Source organism: Quercus lobata, chromosome 4, assembly GCF_001633185.2.
Source record: "Quercus lobata isolate SW786 chromosome 4, ValleyOak3.0 Primary Assembly, whole genome shotgun sequence".
Classification (NCBI taxonomy): domain Eukaryota; kingdom Viridiplantae; phylum Streptophyta; class Magnoliopsida; order Fagales; family Fagaceae; genus Quercus; species Quercus lobata.
Window position 1 is genome coordinate 69,327,932 of NC_044907.1, and position 18,790 is coordinate 69,346,721.

The 18,790-nt window shown below is 33.6% G+C and overlaps 1 protein-coding gene and 1 pseudogene across 1 annotated transcript; one reads left to right on the forward strand and one right to left on the reverse strand.

Annotated features, from left to right (window-relative positions):
- The first annotated feature begins 2,700 nt into the window (after window positions 1-2,700).
- Window positions 2,701-5,107, forward strand: LOC115983209 (MDIS1-interacting receptor like kinase 2-like). The gene is made up of 2 exons (XM_031105852.1): window positions 2,701-3,322; window positions 4,704-5,107. Exons 1-2 carry the CDS (start codon window positions 2,737-2,739, stop codon window positions 5,084-5,086), a joined length of 969 nt encoding a protein of 322 aa, XP_030961712.1. The 5' UTR covers window positions 2,701-2,736; the 3' UTR covers window positions 5,087-5,107.
- Window positions 5,108-11,174: 6,067 nt separating this feature from the next.
- LOC115985696 lies at window positions 11,175-14,062 on the reverse strand (annotated as a pseudogene).
- Between the last annotated feature and the right edge of the window lie 4,728 nt (window positions 14,063-18,790).

The following is an 18,790-nucleotide window of genomic DNA, read 5'->3' on the forward strand; positions in this document are numbered from 1 at the left end:
TCACATCCAAAAAAAAAAAAAAAAAAGTATGAAATGAACTCCTTTATATATACTATCCTTTTTTGGTAATTTATCACTAAAATTGCCACTTTTATAAGTGCTAGCTAAACACTCAGCTTTTTCAAAAAACACTTTTTAATAGTTTTTACCAAACATTTAGTTTTTTGAAAATGCATTTTTTCATTATGCACTTTTTGAAAACTCAACTTTTTCATTATGCGCTTTTACAAAAAATTGAACCAAACTCACCCTAAATCACAAGAGGTACTTATTTAGTTGATTTAATGGTCATATGATCAAATCAACAAAGCAAACGTTGATAATCATAACCACCACGTAATGGGGTCCAAGAAGAATCCTCTAAATTAATTTAACCAACCAGTCGGACCAATCCCTTCTATAAATACCTCTCAATCCATTTGAAATTATTCATTTACCACTCAAACCATAGTTCATCCTTTTCTAGAAAAAGCTCAAACCATAATGACATCCCTTTCAAAGAAACCGCTCTTCAACCAATTCATTTCATCTCTACTCTTAGTCCTCCTTCTTGATTTGGTTTTCTCATCCACTGCTTCTGTTTCCTCCGTTACTTCTCCTTTTGCTTACGCTAACAGTAAGGTTAAGCTAGCAGAGGAATCAAAGGAAGCGGTGGTTCTTTTAAACTGGAAACTAAGCCTTCACAACAAAAGCCACTCTCTCTGGTCCTCCTGGGTTGGAACCACTCCTTGTAATTGGGTTGGAATAAATTGCGACCAATCTGGAAGCGTCACCCATCTAAACCTTTCAAGTTACGGTTTGATAGGTACGCTTCACAATCTTAGCTTTCAATCCTTTCCCAATCTACTCAGTCTTGACCTTTCTGACAACTCACTATATGGGATCATTCCCTCAAATATTTGTCACCTCTTTAAACTCTCTTTTCTTAACCTTTACGATAATCAATTCACTGGGAGAATTCCTTCTGAAATAGGAAAATTAACAAGTCTTAACTCCATTGACCTCAGTCAAAATCATTTGAGTGGCCATATCCCTCAAGAAATAGGACAGCTAAGTTCTCTACGTTTCTTTGCGTTAGCTTTAAACAATCTCATAGGTGTCATCCCTGCTTCTCTTAAAAATTTAAGCGAAGTAATCATTTTATATCTTTATGAGAACCAACTTTCTGGTTCCATCCCTCAAGAATTAGGAATGCTAAGTTCTCTCACTGACCTTGAGTTATTTTCAAATAGTCTCACTGGTGTCATTCCTGCCTCTCTTGGAAACTTAACAAACCTATTCCGTATCGTTGTTTATGATAATCAATTTTCTGGTTCCATCCCTCAAGAATTAGGAATGCTAAGTTCTCTGACTGACCTTGCGTTATCAATAAACAATCTCACAGGTACCATCCCGATTTCTCTTGGAAACTTAAGCAACCTAAATATTCTATATCTTCAATGGAACCAACTTTCTGGTTCCATCTATCAAGAATTATGAATGCTAAGTTCTATGACTGACCTTGAGTTATTTTTTAACTATTTCACAGGTGCTATTCCTGCTTCTCTTGGAAACTTAACCAAACTCACATATTTAACATTTTTCAATAATAAGTTAAGTGGTCCCATTCCTTTTGAAATGAACAATGTCACTCAATTAAAAGTTTTTGATTTATCAGATAACCAATTGACTGGCCATTTGCCAGAAAATGTGTGCCTTGGTGGAGTGCTTGAGATCTTCAATGCAGAACATAATCATTTTATTGGTTCAATACCAAAGTCTATACAAAACTGCAGTAGCCTAGTTAGATTCCTACATGAAAAAAATCAACTTACTGGAAATATTGGAGAATGTTTCGGTGGTGTATACCCCAACTTAGTATACATAGATTTGAGTTATAATAGGTTTTATGGTGAGCTTTCAATTAAGTCGGGGCAATTTAAAAACTTGACATGCCTAAAAGTCTCTAACAATCATATTTCAGGTAGAATATCTTCTGGGCTTGGAGATTTAACTCAATTACATGTGCTCAACCTCTCCTCAAATAAGCTAGATGGGGAGATTCCAAAGGAAATATGTAAGCTGACGTCTTTGGTAGACCTGTTTCTAGACAATAACAAAATTTCTGGACACATTCCTTACAATTTTGGAATGCTACCAAATCTAGAACGGCTTAATCTTGCCAAAAATAGTCTAAGTGGCCTAATTCCCGAACTAGGGAATTGTAAAAAGTTGTGGTTATTAAATTTGAGCAACAATCACTTAAGCAAATACATCCCACTTCAAATAGGCAATTTACAATATCTCCAAAATCTTGATCTTAGTAAAAATTTTCTAGCTGGAGAGATACCACAACAACTTGGAGATTTGAAAAAATTAGAAATTTTGAATCTTTCCCACAATGAGCTCTTTGGATCTATTCCATCAAGTTTTTATCAAATGATAAGCTTGACATCCATTGATTTGTCCTACAATCAACTTTAGGGTCCTATTCCGAATACTAAAGCATTTTGTGAGGCACCTATTGAAGCTTTTAGAAATAATAAGGGTTTGTGTGGCAATACCACAGGATTGAAGGCTTGTCCCTCTGCAATTAGCCACAATCCTCATGTCAAAAGGGGGAATAAAGTCATGAAAATTATTTCAACCCTTTTAGGCATTGTCTTACTTATATTTATCATTATTGGAATCACATTATATATCCGCTCCAGAAAGATGAAGACAAAAATTAAGCTAAAAGAAGAAGAACATCAAAATATGTTTGCAGTGTGGAGCTATGATGGGAAAATGGTTTATGAAAAAATTATTGAAGCAACAGAGGATTTTGATGACAAACATATTATTGGCGTAGGTGGCCATGGAATTGTTTATAAAGCTGAATTGTCTACAGGTCAAGTTGTTGCTATAAAGAAACTTCACTCACTCTCAGAAGATAGTGTGGTCAATCTAAAAGCTTTTACCAGTGAGATATGTAGTCTAACTGAAATACGACACCACAACATTGTAAAGCTTCATGGTTTTTGCTCACATCCAAGACACTTGCTTTTAGTTTATCAATTCTTGGAAGGTGGGAGCTTGGAAAAGATACTAAACAATGATGAATTAGCACTGGAGTTTGATTGGGTTAAGAGGGTAAATGTTGTTAAAGGTGTGGCAAGTGCTCTGTCTTATATGCATCATGATTGCTCTAGTCCAATAATTCATCGTGATATATCAAGCAAGAATGTTTTACTAGATTCAGAATATGAATCTCATGTCTCTGATTTTGGCACAGCTAGGATTATGAGTTCTGACACATCTTATTGGACTTCGTTTGCTGGTACATTTGGATACACTGCTCCTGGTATGTTATTTAAGTAATGTTGGCAACATTAAAATTTTCACAATTGCTAATATGACAAGTTATGATTGAAGTAACATCACTTATACATAAACTTTCTTCTTTTTTTCTTGCTTTAGTTAAATTGATAGTTAGGGGTGGGGAAATTTGAATGCTAGGTGTTTTAGCTAGAAACATCAGAAGATGTTAGTTCAGCTACAAGGCTTTTAGCTTTTACATAAACTTTCTAACACCACTTTTTTTAGTACCAATTATAGTATTTTAAGTCACTAACTACGTAAAATATTGTGTCTCTAGTCGAATTCATAATTGTTAGTATGGTACGATACGCAATCTGTATTGTACGATGTGTATCATATCGTGTACAACAAATTCTGTATCGTAAGTGTTCATAAATTGTCATAGTATTTTAAATCACTAGTTATGTAAAATATTGTGTCTTTAGTCATATTCATAATTGTCATTATCGTAGATATGTGATATGTATTGTACTATGTGTATCATACCATGTACAAAACATTCTGTATCGTAAGTATTCATTAATTGTCCGATACATAGGTGTGTATTGTATAAATCATATAGTATTAGTGAATCTTACATACGATGTGTAGACATGTGGGTTTAAAATGAGTTTTTTTTTTTTTTTGGTTAAAATTTGTGGTTTTATTTTATTTAAACAACTTATTAGAGTTTTTTTAACACAATTTTTGGAAAAACAAGTTTTTAGACTTTGTTTAAACAAAAAATTAATGGGAAATTTAATTGAGTCTAATAAAATAACATTTCCATGAGTTTTTCCCCCTCTTCTCTTTCTCCTACAAAACTTGGACTAAACACATGACAATTCACTTTCATATTTACAATTTTTTTTTTCCTGTGCTATGAATAATGTATTAAATAAAAATATAATTATTTTTTATTATTTTTTTATTATTTTTATAAGTCTAAAAAGTTAGAATGCCAAGAAAAAATATAAAGAAAAATTTATTAGAAAAAAAAAATATAGTAATTGTTGATAATAATGAAGAAAATGTCAATGAAAAAATAATTTTGCAAGATGATAAACATGATAATAACATTGATTTAGATAGAGTTGATTGGACAAAATGACGAAAAGAAATTATTATTTTGGCTAATATATAATTTATTATCACTTTTGAGTTTAATCAGTTTGAATGTGTATGTTATAAAGTTAATTTGATTTATCTAGTTAGCTTTGTTAAATATTATTACATAAGTAATCATTAAATTTCTAAAAAAAAGTAATCATTAAATTGGTTATAAATTGAATATATTCCAAATTTAAAATGAATATACCTTTTATGTATGTATATCTATAAACTTTTTTATAATTTTATTGGGTGTTCGTGTATCTTACTTTCAGAGCATGCATATACAATGGAAGTAAGTGAAAAGTGTGATGTTTATAGCTTTGGAGTAGTTGCGTTGGAAGTAATTATTGGAAGGCATCCGGGTGATTTGATCTCATCATTTGTATCATCATCATTTTCATTATCGTCCCATGATGTGCTGCTAGAAGATATATTGGATCAACGTCTTGCACATCCTACAAATAGAGTTGCAGAGAAGGTGGTTTTAGTGGCAAAGATAGCATTAGCATGCTTACACACCAGTCCACAATCTCGTCCCACCATGCAACAAGTTTATCAGAAACTATTAAATTGGAAATTCCCTTTCACAAAGCCTTTGCGCATGATCACATTAAGAGAGCTCATTGATCTTGGGAATTTGAATGAAGCTTCATAAGTGTTTACATATCTCATGTATGATATTTTGCTTATATACATTCCATCCTCATGTAAAGGGTTAGATACTTATGAGGCCAATACTTCAAAAACCACAATTTGCGTGACTATTCATCTTCGGCGGCTTCATTGTTCATCTTTGACCCATCCAAGCCTCCATCTTATTGTTGGAGCCTCCATGCCTCTTGACCTAAGCTCTTCAACCCAAATGGAAGCCGAGCTCTTTCTGAAGGTGTGGGAAACATAGTTGGTCAAGGTCAATCAGAACATTGGCTTCGAACTTATCATGGTATGTTCTTTGGGTTCCTTCTATTTTATTACAATTATTATTGATTATGTTTTGTTAAGATTGCTATTTGAGATGTTGTATCAAGTTCTAAAGAATTAGTTCTTCTCAAGTGTCTCACTCTGCCAATGTCGTAAGTATCTTCACTCTTGCTTTCATTGTTTCTGACCACACAACTCATCGACAAGACAGGAATAAAAACAGGACTTCCCCTCTCGTTGTTACTATCCAAAACATGCCAAAAGTAATTCGTTTAGGCCTATGGCAATGTAAAATGGGATTCCATACATCTAGACAATTATGCATTGAAACTTTCTTCCAATGGGAAAGAAATGAGAGAAACTCAAAAGATAAGGCCAAGGAAACAAGCAAAACTGAGCTGGGGAGCCTTAATTTAAATAAGCAGCAATGGAGGGAAGAGGTTAACTAGGGGAGGTAAGGAAAGCATTGCGCATGAATTACCTACTTTGATTGATTGAGATCCTTTTACAGCCCAGGTAGTTTTTTACATATATATTTTAAGCTCATGAATACAAAAACACTAGGAGCATGCAATTTGTATCGAAGTTTCATGAAAAATGATTTGCTATATTAAAAAACAAATTTTTTTTATGAAACACATGGCTAGACTTTGACAAGCTATCAAGACAAACTTAAATGCCCTGGCTTTTTTTATTTATTTTTTTTATTTTTAATGAACGGGTGGTATGAAATTGTCAAAAGTTTTCTTTTGTCCAAAAAGTCTTAGATTTTGGATGATAGAATTTTAGGTGCGTAGAACTCTCACATAACTTCCCGACAACTAGCAACATTTTTTTAACCTACAAAAGGATTTTAAATGGGAAAAAAAAAAAAAAAAATCCCATCTTTACATGCAAATCTTTTACTTCAGTTAATTCCTGCCATGAGATTGTAGCTAGAAATTTATTACAGGTTTGGTTGTTGTATTAGTGTTTTTGACCTTGTGGAGTTTTTCTATAATTAGATTTTTTATTTTTGGTTTTTGATAAATGGTTTCTTAATTGTTTGTTTGTTTTTGTGGAGGCCAGGTGGTCATAGATATTTTAAAGACAATGTTGAAGCTAGGATTAGATTTAAAGGATGAAGTCCTGGGAAAAAGAGGTAGATACTAAATCACTCATAATTCCAAAATTAATACTCCCTCCGTCCCATTTTGTTTGTCCTGTTTGAAAAGTCAAATTTTTTAAGGGAACATCATTTATTATTTTGTCTACCTTTTAAAAATGTAGAAGTTTCCAAAACTATCTTTAAATAAATTTATCAAAAAATTGAATTATTAATAGGAATATTAGTAAATAGGGGTATAATAGGAATATTAGTAAATTAATAACTCTTATTTTTAGAAACAGGACAATATTTTGGGACATCCAAAAATAGAATAGAGGACAAACAAAGTGGGACGGAGGGAATAAGTACAAAAGGATATTAAGAAGCTAAAACTATTGTGTTTGAGCGTAATTGGATTCATTTTGCTTGTATTGGCATATTTGGAGTTACTTTGGGATTACGTGCATTTTGTTCATTCGTTTGTCCTCTAATTTGGTTTTAAGACCATCTTTGAATGCATTTGGAGCCTATTGACATATTTGGAAATAACTTGAACTTGGGTCTTTTGGTTGGGCTTAAGTTTTGATTTGGCATTTGAAACATTTGTGGCTTGAGAGAAGTCTCTACGAGGTCGACCAAAATTTGATTAAATTTGGTGATCTAAAAATTTCTCCATTGTGGAGAATGGTTGTACAGTTTGGAAAAAATTTTAATTTTTTAATTTTTTGGATTAAGGAGAAATTATTTAATTAACTTGTCTAGAAGATTGTACGGTGGAATTTGAGTTATGGTGACGATTTGTTAGATTTTGCATTATATTCATATTTTGAAAAGGGGATTTACAATTTGAGATAACCTAGAGGATTTTTTGCTTTTCAGGTTTGATTGAGTTCAAGTTAAGTTGGAGTTCTGTCAAATATTGGGTTGACCATTCAGCCGTCTTTGTTCACTTTGTTTTCCTCTTGATTTAATATATATCTGATGCTCTCTTATTTGGTTTGTGTGGCTAGTCTAACCGTTTGGGTGTAGCAGAAATTGTAAAGGAATGGAGTGGCATGGCAAAATGCGAGTGTGAAAGATCTCTTTGAGGAGGGCTGTGTGAAGGAGGCTGTGCAGCAATTTTAGAGAAGCGAAAACTTCTTCTTGTTTTAGGTGCAGTCTCGAACTTTGTAATCAGCCCTCTGCTTTGTATTGAGAGAGAGAGAGAGAGAGAGAGAGAGAGAGAGAGAGAGAGAGAGAGAGAGAGAGAGAGAGAGAGAGAGAGAGAGAGAGAGAGAGAGATTTTGGGTGTAATGGGATTGGGTTTTGTAAGAATGCTTCCACACCATTTTGTATTCTCTATATTTATTAGTGAAATTTTTTCTTGTTGCAGCCCGTGGATGTAGGCCAAAGGCCGAACCACGTAAATCCTGGTATTCCTTTTTGTGTGTTTGTATATATTTTTCCTTTTGGTGTTTTTTCATTCATAAAATATTATTTAATTTGGATGTATTTCTAAAAACCAGCTATTTCTTATAACAATTTTTTTTTTTTTGAGAAATAATTACAACATTCTACTAACTCCGCAGCTTGGACCCTTTCCCCTCTAGACCCCCAAACACTTTGTACATGGGAAGGTACCAATTCAGCTACAAGGCATTTGGCTCCTATAACAAATTAATAATAGAACTTTAAGTTTTTACAATTAATTGATATCTGTGATTCATATTTTGCAACATTAATGATTCACAACAACTAAAGTTTTTGTATAAAATTTTGCAAAGAATATATACTACAATTTTACCTTTTATTAATAGTTTTTTTTTTTGAAAGTTCACTTAGTGTGTAAAATACTTGTGAATATTTAGACCCTCAATTTCAAAATTACCAACACAAGCTTATATTCAAATAATGTATGTGCGGAATGATAAGTATAAGCTATACCCAAACAAGTAAACTACTCTAAGCCATAATTTAATCACAAGACAACAATAATTAAAAGTAAAGAGTAAGGGATAGAGAGAAGCAAACGCAAGATAATACCGGCACGTGTTATTGAAGAGGAAACCGAAGAACACAGCGAAAAACCTCTCCACCATCCTCCAAGCGGTAATGATCTATTAGAAAATCAGTTGGGAGGATTTTAATACCCTTGATATGATATTTGATACCAAATACTTTCTCCCTTCCATGAAATTTGCATTTTCCAGGGTGACGTTTTTTAATGGGTTGGACCCATTATGGGCTTAGGCCATGAGTTGGGCCACCCTTCAAGAGCTATTTTAGGTTCCCATTTGTAAGTGGGCATGAACTTCGTAATATCGGCTGCCCACTTGACGTTTCTTTTGGTTCTACTACATTAGGCTTTTCTTGTTGGCCGAATGAGTGCATGACCTAGACCATTTTATCCAAGCTTTGTTGGTTTACGGATTTGCATCTTTAGACTTGGTCCATTTGAGGCCCAAAGAAAAATGAGGCATGAACATATTTCTAAATTATGGTTGATTTTTCTCAAAAAAAAAAAAAAATAAAATAAAATTGTAGCATTTCATTGCGATTGGTGTAACATTTCATTGCAACAAAGAATGGTCCATAAATTAAACTTGGTGTGTAAGATATTTTTTTCAATTTGGTGTGAACCCACGATTCAAATGATAGTCCAGTAATAATGACATCCTTTATGATGTTTCATATATGTGGTTTTAACCATCTCCTTTCCCTACTCTACTATCTGCATCTCAAAAAATAAAAACTCTTAAAGTGAAACCAACACTTTTTTTTTCCCTCTCACTTTCATGACAGTTTAATGATATATTGAAATTGTCAAAGTCATTTTTGGCGCATCTGAATTGCTTGAATGAGCCAGAGCACAATTCTTATCAAGCATAATGCTCTAGACTTTTTTGACTTATAGAAGGATAAGGAGGTGAAAAAATGAAAGCCTCATAAAATCCCAAGCTCATCTCAAAATGAGTACTTTACGCTCTACTTCTCAGCAAATGCCAAAAATTTCTATTTTAAATTGATGTGAATAATGTGCCAAATTTTGTTTTATTTTTTTTAAAGAAAATACTAAAGGTATTACAAGTTTTACTAAGTAAAGCTTACAAAGTGTTGTGGCAATGGTTGTGATTGGTGAGTTTTTATCACTTCATAAATTAATATTTGAATTACCTCTTTATGATTGGTGAATACTGATGAATGAAATGTCAAATAAAACAAATTCAAAATTTTATTTGAGCAACTTATCCTGAATATTTCATTATCGCATTACTGGATATACACACCACAAATACTTTTCTTGAATAATTCAGCATATGAGACAAATTATGGTGAATCATAAACATTGTACAACACATAAAAGCAGCACCTTGTCCATCTAGACTAGTAGTGCTACAATTGATTATGAAACGACATAATTAGCACAATACAAAACCAATTGAGATGTCCCATTTTGCTTATTAATTTTACCAACAAAACAATTGGTTTTTCTGTGCAAGTCTTCCGGTGGCATCTGAGCTGAGCATTATTGTCCTGCAATCATTCAACAGATATGAGGACCATAAACAGATTTTAATTTTTAACAGCACTAACCAAAGAAAAATAAAGTTTAAAATTTCAGCAACATGAAAATAAAAGTTAAAATCGTAGCCATCTAATTGAACTTCCTTTTTGGAATGTGTTCCAAACCCTCCGCAATCATTCTGAGAAAACCAAGTGTAACCAAAATTTTGCCCTCACAGTTTGCTGGTAATTGTGATCACCAGCAAAACACTGTCACCTAGAACTAGGAACCAAACTTCAGTTGTTGCCTCTCAACACTACCATCTCGTCAATATCAAATCATCCCCGATCTCTAAAAGATTTTAGTTTATTGATTAGAAATGTCTGGGACAATACGCACTACTGGATTTTGTTTGTAAGAGCTTATTTTGGATGTCACATGGAAAACAGAGGAGCTGCTTTCCAATGTCATCTTCATTTTCAAGGTTCTGTTAACAGACCGAGTCCAAAATTAGTCTGGTTTTGTTTCTAGATAGAGAGAATGCAAGAAGGAAGATAGCAAGGAGGGCAGGAGTTCATTATGGATGGAGGGTGGAACTAATAGCTCTCTCTCCCCAATTAGGGGATTGCCTAACTTGCCTAGTGATTGAGCTGGACTTGAATTTATAACGAAAAGAAACCTACAATGAGCATACACTATACACTATTCAATATTCACTATACAGATAAGCCCAATCCTAAACCATATACAACTACAAGCATCATATATAATAACAAAATTTGAATGACCCAGAAGCTTAAATTGCAGAAAAATCACAAAAGAGAGCGTTATAGAAGGAAGCAAGCCGAAAGGCATTGAAGCCAATTGTATGTCACACTTGCCAAGCTCCACAAATTGGTAAAAGAAAACAGTGCTCTTCCCTCACAACGTCCCCAACGTAAGTACTTTTGACTTGTTAACTGTCTTCAAATTCAATTGTGGCTCTCTCTTACTCATAAATATTCCTCATCAGCTAGTACTGGGTCGCTATATGGACACGGTTTCTACAAGATTTTCAAATGACTAATCAAGCTTCATCTCGTGACTAATACACAGGCTCCCAGAGTTACGCGATTTACATCTTATCCCAACAGATCTCCTAATTTCCATTGAATAAGGGTCAGAGTGCAACTTTGTACAATCTTAGGAGCTACTTTTTTTTTTTTTTTTTGACTGTCTTCACATCTCTCACTTCTTTTGTAAATGGTACAACTATTGTCTAGTACAGTTCCCAACACGCATCCCATATGCTAGCAAAGTAATTTTCACAGATTGCAATTGCTCCCCATTGTATGACTGATTAAAGATTCTGAGCTCCAATAAATTTGGCAGATTTTGGAAGGCTTTCATAGGATCATCACTCAACCTTGACCAACAAATTCGTAATCTACTTAGATGTTGAAGTTTTGGAATCCAGTTAGGTAACTGGTCCAACCGCCCCTGTATGTAGAGGCGTTGAAGAAATTGAGGTGGAGATGAAATAGATTGCAAATCTAATATCTCGTCTTTGCTTATTGAGGTTACATCTAGAGATTCAAGGTGGTTCATCTTTTCAATAGAGGCACACAAAGCCCTTCCGGTTTCTCTTGTAAGATTTTTCATGCCTAGCTTCCTCAATTGTCTCAAGCTTTCCAACTCAGTAATAAGATCAATTGCCCCTTCATGATTTGCCTCCACATGATACAATTTTTGCAAGTCCTTTAAGCACCCAATACCCTTTTGTAACTTTACACCTTTTTCTTGAGTCAAACTGAAATCTATTTTGAAGTCACGATTGTAGGCTATGAAATGTCGTAACTTACGAAGATTGTTGATCTCAACTGGTATTTCATAAATATGAGATTGCTTCAGATCTAGAGTCTCTAGATTTTGCAACTTTCCTATGAATTTTGGAAGCAATTTTACTTTGGTATTTCTTAAACTTAAATACCTTAAGTGAAATAAGCTTCCCACATCTTCTGGAATGAAATCCAATGGCGCATCTTCGAAATCCATTACTTTCAAAAGTTTGAAATTAGCAAAAAAATCACGCATAAATGACTTCGGCAATTCATCAAGATTGAACAATAAAAGTGAAAAAATGTGTGTGTCCTTAAATAGCTTCAATACACTGTATGAAACTCTATTTACAGCCATACGACGAGTTAGTCCCTCAAACTTGGACTCTTGTTTTGATAAAACATGAACAAAACTCAAACCCTTCATCTTTTGGAGGACGATCTCACGGAAGAGATCATGGAGTCGGCATAGTCTAACTTTTCCATCAAAGTCAACCCTTGTTACTTGAACCAAGCTTCTATGGATTAGTTCAGTCAAATATTCTCGTCCAACCTCTTCTAATGTTTTACCCTCAATTTCTTTCACAAAGCCTTCAGCTATCCATTGTCGAATCAACTTTATGCAATTAATATAGTAGTCCTCTGGATACATACCAAGATATAAGAAGCAAGACTTAAGGTTGTATGGTAGGTCTTCAAAACTTAGGGATAGAATTTTATTGATAGCTGAAAGATGTGGATTTCTTTGCAACTCAATGCCAAGGCTATTTTGCAAGTTTTGCCATTCCAAGATAGTTTTGTCTTTGGTTGACAAAAGACCACCTATAGCAACAATTGCTAATGGTAATCCTTCACACTTTTCCACAAGCTCATGAGACAATTTCTCCAACACTTGGGGACTATGTCCTCCAAAATCAAATTGGAACCCCCTTTGCAAAAAAGCTCCCATGCCTCATTGGGAGGCAATGGTTGCAACTTGTAAACATGAATAGGTGAAGATTTTCTACAAAAATTAGCAACCTCCCAATTACGTGTTGTGATTGCAATTCTACCACCCAAATGATTATCAAGTAAAGCATGTCTTATATCATCCCAAAAGTCTATTTTCCATACATCATCAAATACGACCACATACCTCTTTTGCCTTAAATAGTCTCTTAATATATTGATCAATGATTGTTCGTCCATTGTGTCAATTCCTGGCAATGGGAACTCCCTTCTGGCCTCACAAAATTGCTTTATTATGCTCTTTAGTAGATCTTCTATTTTGTAAGATTGAGAGACTAAGATCCAAGCATGGCAGTCAAAGTGTCCTCTTACTATTTGGTGGTTATAGACTTTTTTTACAAGAGTAGTCTTGCCTAGTCCCCCCATTCCGACCACTGAAACCACAATACGATCAGACGGTCCTTCTACCAACCAGTTAATCAATTCATCTCTAGGAGCTTCAATGCCTACAACATCTGCATCCTCAAGATAAAGGGAATCCTTTCGAGGGTCGTTCCACCTAACGTTCTGTGCACCACTGCTTGATCCTTGACTAGTTGATTTGAAGCTATACTTTTCACTTCTTTCCTTAATTTTCTGCACTGATGCTTTGAACCCCTGAATTTCACTGGCTATATTGTGACGGGGTTTTAATGATTTTGGTAAGCGAATGATTTTATGGAGGAAACCAGTGAAGCCACGCTGATGAGATTGTTGTGCCATGTGAAGCAAGTATCGGTCAATTGCTACTTCTATGTGAAAAGCTGCTTCTCTTACTTGTTTGACCCAGGTTTTGATACCCTCGCTCATTTCTTCTTCTGCTGCTGCCCTTGCATCTGCATCCTTGAGGAAAGACTGAATGCTCTCCAATTCATCTTTGATGTCAGCTACTTCTCCATGGATGCCTTGTAATAATGTTGCTTCTTGGGTCAGTAATGGGATCAATTTGTCTATGAGAAATAATACCGCGGTTTCTGCCATATCGTCTCTTCTTAACAATTTAACCGTTTGGTTTTTCTCTTTGAAGAATCGTTGACTGTGATCGGGCTTATAGTTTAGATCTTGTACTTCGAAGTTCAACAACACCAATTAACTGTCAGCACCTTGAGATCTTTTCTAGCTGCAAACGCTGGGCTTGGAATAGGGGGAGTGTTTCTGGTCTGCTGAAAAGTTTTGGGTGGTATTTTTTTGTGTTAAGTCCGGAAGAAAACTTTCATGTTTTTGAATGGGTTGAAAATACGAGCAGGTTTGGAAGCTGTTCAGTTGATCAGATCAAGTTCCAAAATGGAATATTGACCGAGCTGTATGTTTGGTAATTTGCCACTAGTTCATGAATTGTTTAATGCATAGGGCAACTACTCCATTTGTGTTTTTCCTCAAGTGTCTGTATTCTATGGTAATGTGTCTTCGGCAATACACATGTGCCTTGTAGGATTCTTGCTATAGGTTACTTTCACAGGGCCAAAGTCATCTTGCCGTGTAGGAATTGTCTAGGACGGGTATTATTATTTACTTATAAAATTCCAAATCAAACAAAGAGCTACGTGTCTCGGACTTGGTCTTGTATGCATTACTTGAACAGAGAATACCTTCTCGCAAGTTGTAAATTGCAAGTTGCATAACCATCTATGCTTAGACTATGTCTGATATAAGAAAAGAAGATATTAATTTAAAAAATTTCTTGCGAATGTTAAAAAATTCTCACGTGGTTGCAAATCACAGAATCATATGCCACTCAATACTTTTTTTTTTTTTTAGTGAGAATGTGGAGTCCTTTTCAAAAAGGTGAGTATCCACGTTCTCATGCATGGATAAAGTTACATTTGGTATAAATTGATAACTTTACCCACTCTTCCTATCCATTAACCAATAGAAATAAATTTTTTTTTCAACTATAATTATAAAGGACAAAATTTGGTTACAAAATTTGTTGTAGTTAGTCTAAACTACAACTTTATTTAATAAAATAAATATTACTACATATTTTAAAATTTTAATCATTGAATTATATGTTTTTTACGCTCTTAATACACATGTCAAATTTTGTGTCAATTGGATATTATTTACTATATGATCTATAAGCTTATATTTTATGCATAATTTTAAACTACAAAAATTGCAATTTAAATAATTTATTGATGATTTAACTATTAATCTTTAACTAGATGATGTCCCGCACGTTGCGCGGACTACTTTACAATTTCATTTGAAATCATTTTTATATATATTAAGACCTACATATAATACTTATTTTGTTGTATAATATTTATATTTGCCTACAATATTGTTGAATACTTTGAAACTTAATTTTCTTAATTCACATTTTATTATAAAAAAAAAAATTGTATAACACTATATTTACTGTTAAAAGTAGATTTTATTTGTCAAACTGTTTAAATGATTTTGAAATCTATAAATAAGAATTTCAAGCATAAAATTCTTTTATATTCTAAAATTTCATAAATTTAAGCAACCCCTAAACATTTCCTCAACCACTTTATTCTCACAACCAAATATGGAGACCTCAATCGCAAACACCCAATTCATTATCTCAATAAAATTAAGAAAATCATTTGTAAGTATCAACATAAAGAGAAAATAATTAAACATAGAGAAATTGGCCAAAAACACATCTATTTACCAAAATTTAATTGTTTTTAGTTAGCCTTCCGTATCTTTTAAAAAGAAAAAGAGGAAAATCCTCTAAATTTATCATCAACTTTTGTTTTAATCACTATGGCTCATACCGCACAAAATAGTAGTAAAAAACCTACAAAGAAACCTACAAATTATGAGTTCTAACACAAAATAATAATAATAAATTAACAAACTTGATACATTTATGACTTTTCCAAACCAAAATCTCAAACAACCAAAGACTCAAAGTGCATCACAACCTTTACAAAATCTACAGCGTCCGACTTCAATATCAAAACTGTAAGCTACCATCACTAAATAAAAAATGCAAGCCCCTTTCTTGGTCATATCCTACTCATACAAGTTAGATTCAAATGGTACCAAAATATTGGCATTATATAGGTGTAATTGAAAGGTTGAAGGTAAATGACATTGTTTTTTGTCTAAGTGTATTTGAGATGGGATGACATGAAGGGTTGTGAACATGTGTATATAAAAGAGTAGAAGTGAAAAGGATGAATGAAAATGCGAAGAGTTTTTTGTAGGTGAGAGAGAGGAAAATTCTTAAAAATTTGAACCAAATGAAACAAATAATAACCTTAAAACATTGAATAAAAAATGTAACAAAAAGTAGTCTTGAAACTTTGAACCAAAGGAAATAAAAGGTCTCTATTTTTAAATTTGCTCTTATCTCTAAGAGTATTTCAATTATTTTCATAGAGTGTACCACATGGCAAAACCTCAAGCTTTTCCGCATGAGGTCTCTACTTATATATATATATATATATATATATATATTGATTGATTGATGATTGATTGATTTTCTAGAAATTTTACAAGCATGGAGGATATAAGAAGAATATGTAATCCAATGGTGGATTTTTCATAATTCACCTTCAATAAAAAGATATTAAGTAAGGTTGTAGCCCAATGTTACAAATAATTTTGTAGCTAAATTTTATCCAATCATAAATTAACAATTTGAATAATTATTTTCGTATTTTACATGTCATTTAAAAAATGTTATATTATAGTTTCATTGAATTTTCTATGATTTATAGTTTGTATTTTGTTTCTCATAATTTAATTGGAGGATAATTTTAAAAAGCACCCTTGGCATTGTATTTACATATCAAATGGTATTTTAGAAAAAATAAATAATTCTGATAAGATTCTTATAAATAAATCAAATATGGGCATTTCATATTCTCAAAATTCCTTTATTAGATTTCAAATCAAACCAAACATATAAATAGTTATGTAGGGACTAGGGCCCAAAGTAGCGTATTGGGCCTTGCGCCTTATCCGAGGACATAGACAAGTCTGAGGAGGAACGAATAGCTACTAAGGGGTTCCCAGTTGAAATCTCACAAGTGGAGTATGAATAGAAGGATATCCGAGGAGAAATACCTCCTTGGACACGAGAAGGAAGGAAACTCAAAATATCTAAGAAAAAACTACTACCACCACATTAAATGCATTGCAGCTACTTTCCTGACCGCATTTATGTGGAGAAGACCTCTGAACAATATTGGCTTGGCTACCACAACTTACAGAAAGCTAAAAGGGGTGTCTGATGGGATAGGTACTCAAGTGTGGATTCAGATGATCAACAAGTGTAGAGTCAAGATGATTAGAAAGAAGCTATAAAATGTGGAAGAACCCCTATGAGAGGGGGATCGGAAAACCAAAGAGAAAACACTGTAGCAATCTAAATTATCTCAGTATCCAACTGTGATCAATATACAATAATTGTGGCCTCCTCGGACTGAAAGTTCATAGACTTCAATATCTCTTATTTGTGCTTGATTGTCTTTTAATCCAATACTAGTCATTGACCAATTCATTAGGACCCAGTTTTTTGACCCATTCTCTACGAATTCATTGTATTGGGCTCATTGGACCAAGACTCCATACATTTTGGGCTTGGGCTCCAAATTTTTAGCCCTACAAGTTACATTCTCAGACATTTGCATTGCCAAATTTTTAGCCCTTTTCCGTTCCGTGCGAATGGTGCGATGATATGCTTAACATGCTTGTTTGTGCCACCCATTGGCTTTCTATCATCTTGACACACTTTCTTACATGTTCATGCATGAGTCTTGCTTGCTAGTGTATTGTCCATACTTCAACATAATGAAGCTACGGACATCCAATCCAAACCTATATTTGTCCCTCGTTAACACCACTTTTTGTTTTCTCTTTTTGCTTGTTTGTCTTCTTTCTTGTTTGTTTGCTTGCTCGTTTGCCTTCTTGCTTTCTTGTTTGTTTGTTTATCTTGTGGCTAGTCATGTCTCTTGCCATATTGATGAGAATCAACAAGCATTCAAGGATCCATTGCATGTTCCAGCTAGGCCTATTACTAAAGTAAGATCTAAGAAGATCAAAGAAGCACTTAATGGACTGATTCAAGAGATTTGGGCTAATTCAAACGTAGGACATTCCAAGCTGGGCCCAAAGAAAGATGAAGGCGCAATAAATTTAATTCAAACTATTGAGGGCTGATTTGGCTTAATTGGGCTTGATTTATAGCGTGGATTAATGGCTGATTGATTTTTCAGCTCCATATCAGTCAATGAATATTTTTCCTATTCTGGAGCTTCTAATTTCGGACCAGATCTACCTTAATTTTTGGCTTTTATTATTTAGAACGTTTTTTAGCTATTTTCCTATTTTGGATTTGCTAATTTCAGACCAAATAAATTTTTATTTAGGGGTATATTATTTAGTATGTTTTTAGATTTTCTATTTTTAGTCATGTCTTATAAATAGCATGCATTCATTATAATAGAGAAGGATTGATTGAATAAAAATCACACAAAAGGTGAGGCTTTGCTCTTCTTTTGGTTCTTCAAAAACTGTGAACTTATCAAGGATTCTTCCTTGTGGCATTCAAACTTTATACATTTGGTTCGTGATTCAATTATAATCACTGGGTCAAGGTGTTACACTTATACCTTTGGTTCGCATTTCGATTATAAACGTTAGGTCAAGGTTTCTATCAAAAATCTGAATTTTAGTTTTCTTGGGCAAGTATTCCAATATTTTTGTTGGGTCTCAAAGTGTGTCGATTGAGGTTCGCATCACATATGCTACGCTTGCCATGTCTATCATGCTTATTTGCTTTATGCCTCTTTCACATGCTCTTTACATTTTTTTTCCTTCCATTGTTTGTTTGCGGTGTTAGGACATATGTAAGACTTGTTAGAAACATATGTTATGTAAATTAGCTAATCCTTTGACAAAACACACTTTACTTGTAATTGGATAGATCTAGAATGAGTTTAGTACTTCAAGGAACAAGAATTCATATTTAGTATTGAAACCATACAAATCTATCTAAGAAACAAGTGAAGAAATGTTGTTCATTAAAGCTAGATAGATAGCTCGATAGATCCATTTCTATCAAGGTTTAATGCTGATGCT

Bases quoted from the DNA above. Each gene is read 5' to 3' on its own strand.
- LOC115983209 (XM_031105852.1), top strand. From the start codon at position 2,737: ATGTTTGCAGTGTGGAGCTATGATGGGAAAATGGTTTATGAAAAAATT. The intron at 3,323-4,703 runs GTATGTTATTTA...TCTTACTTTCAG, and splicing joins ATTTGGATACACTGCTCCTG to AGCATGCATATACAATGGAA.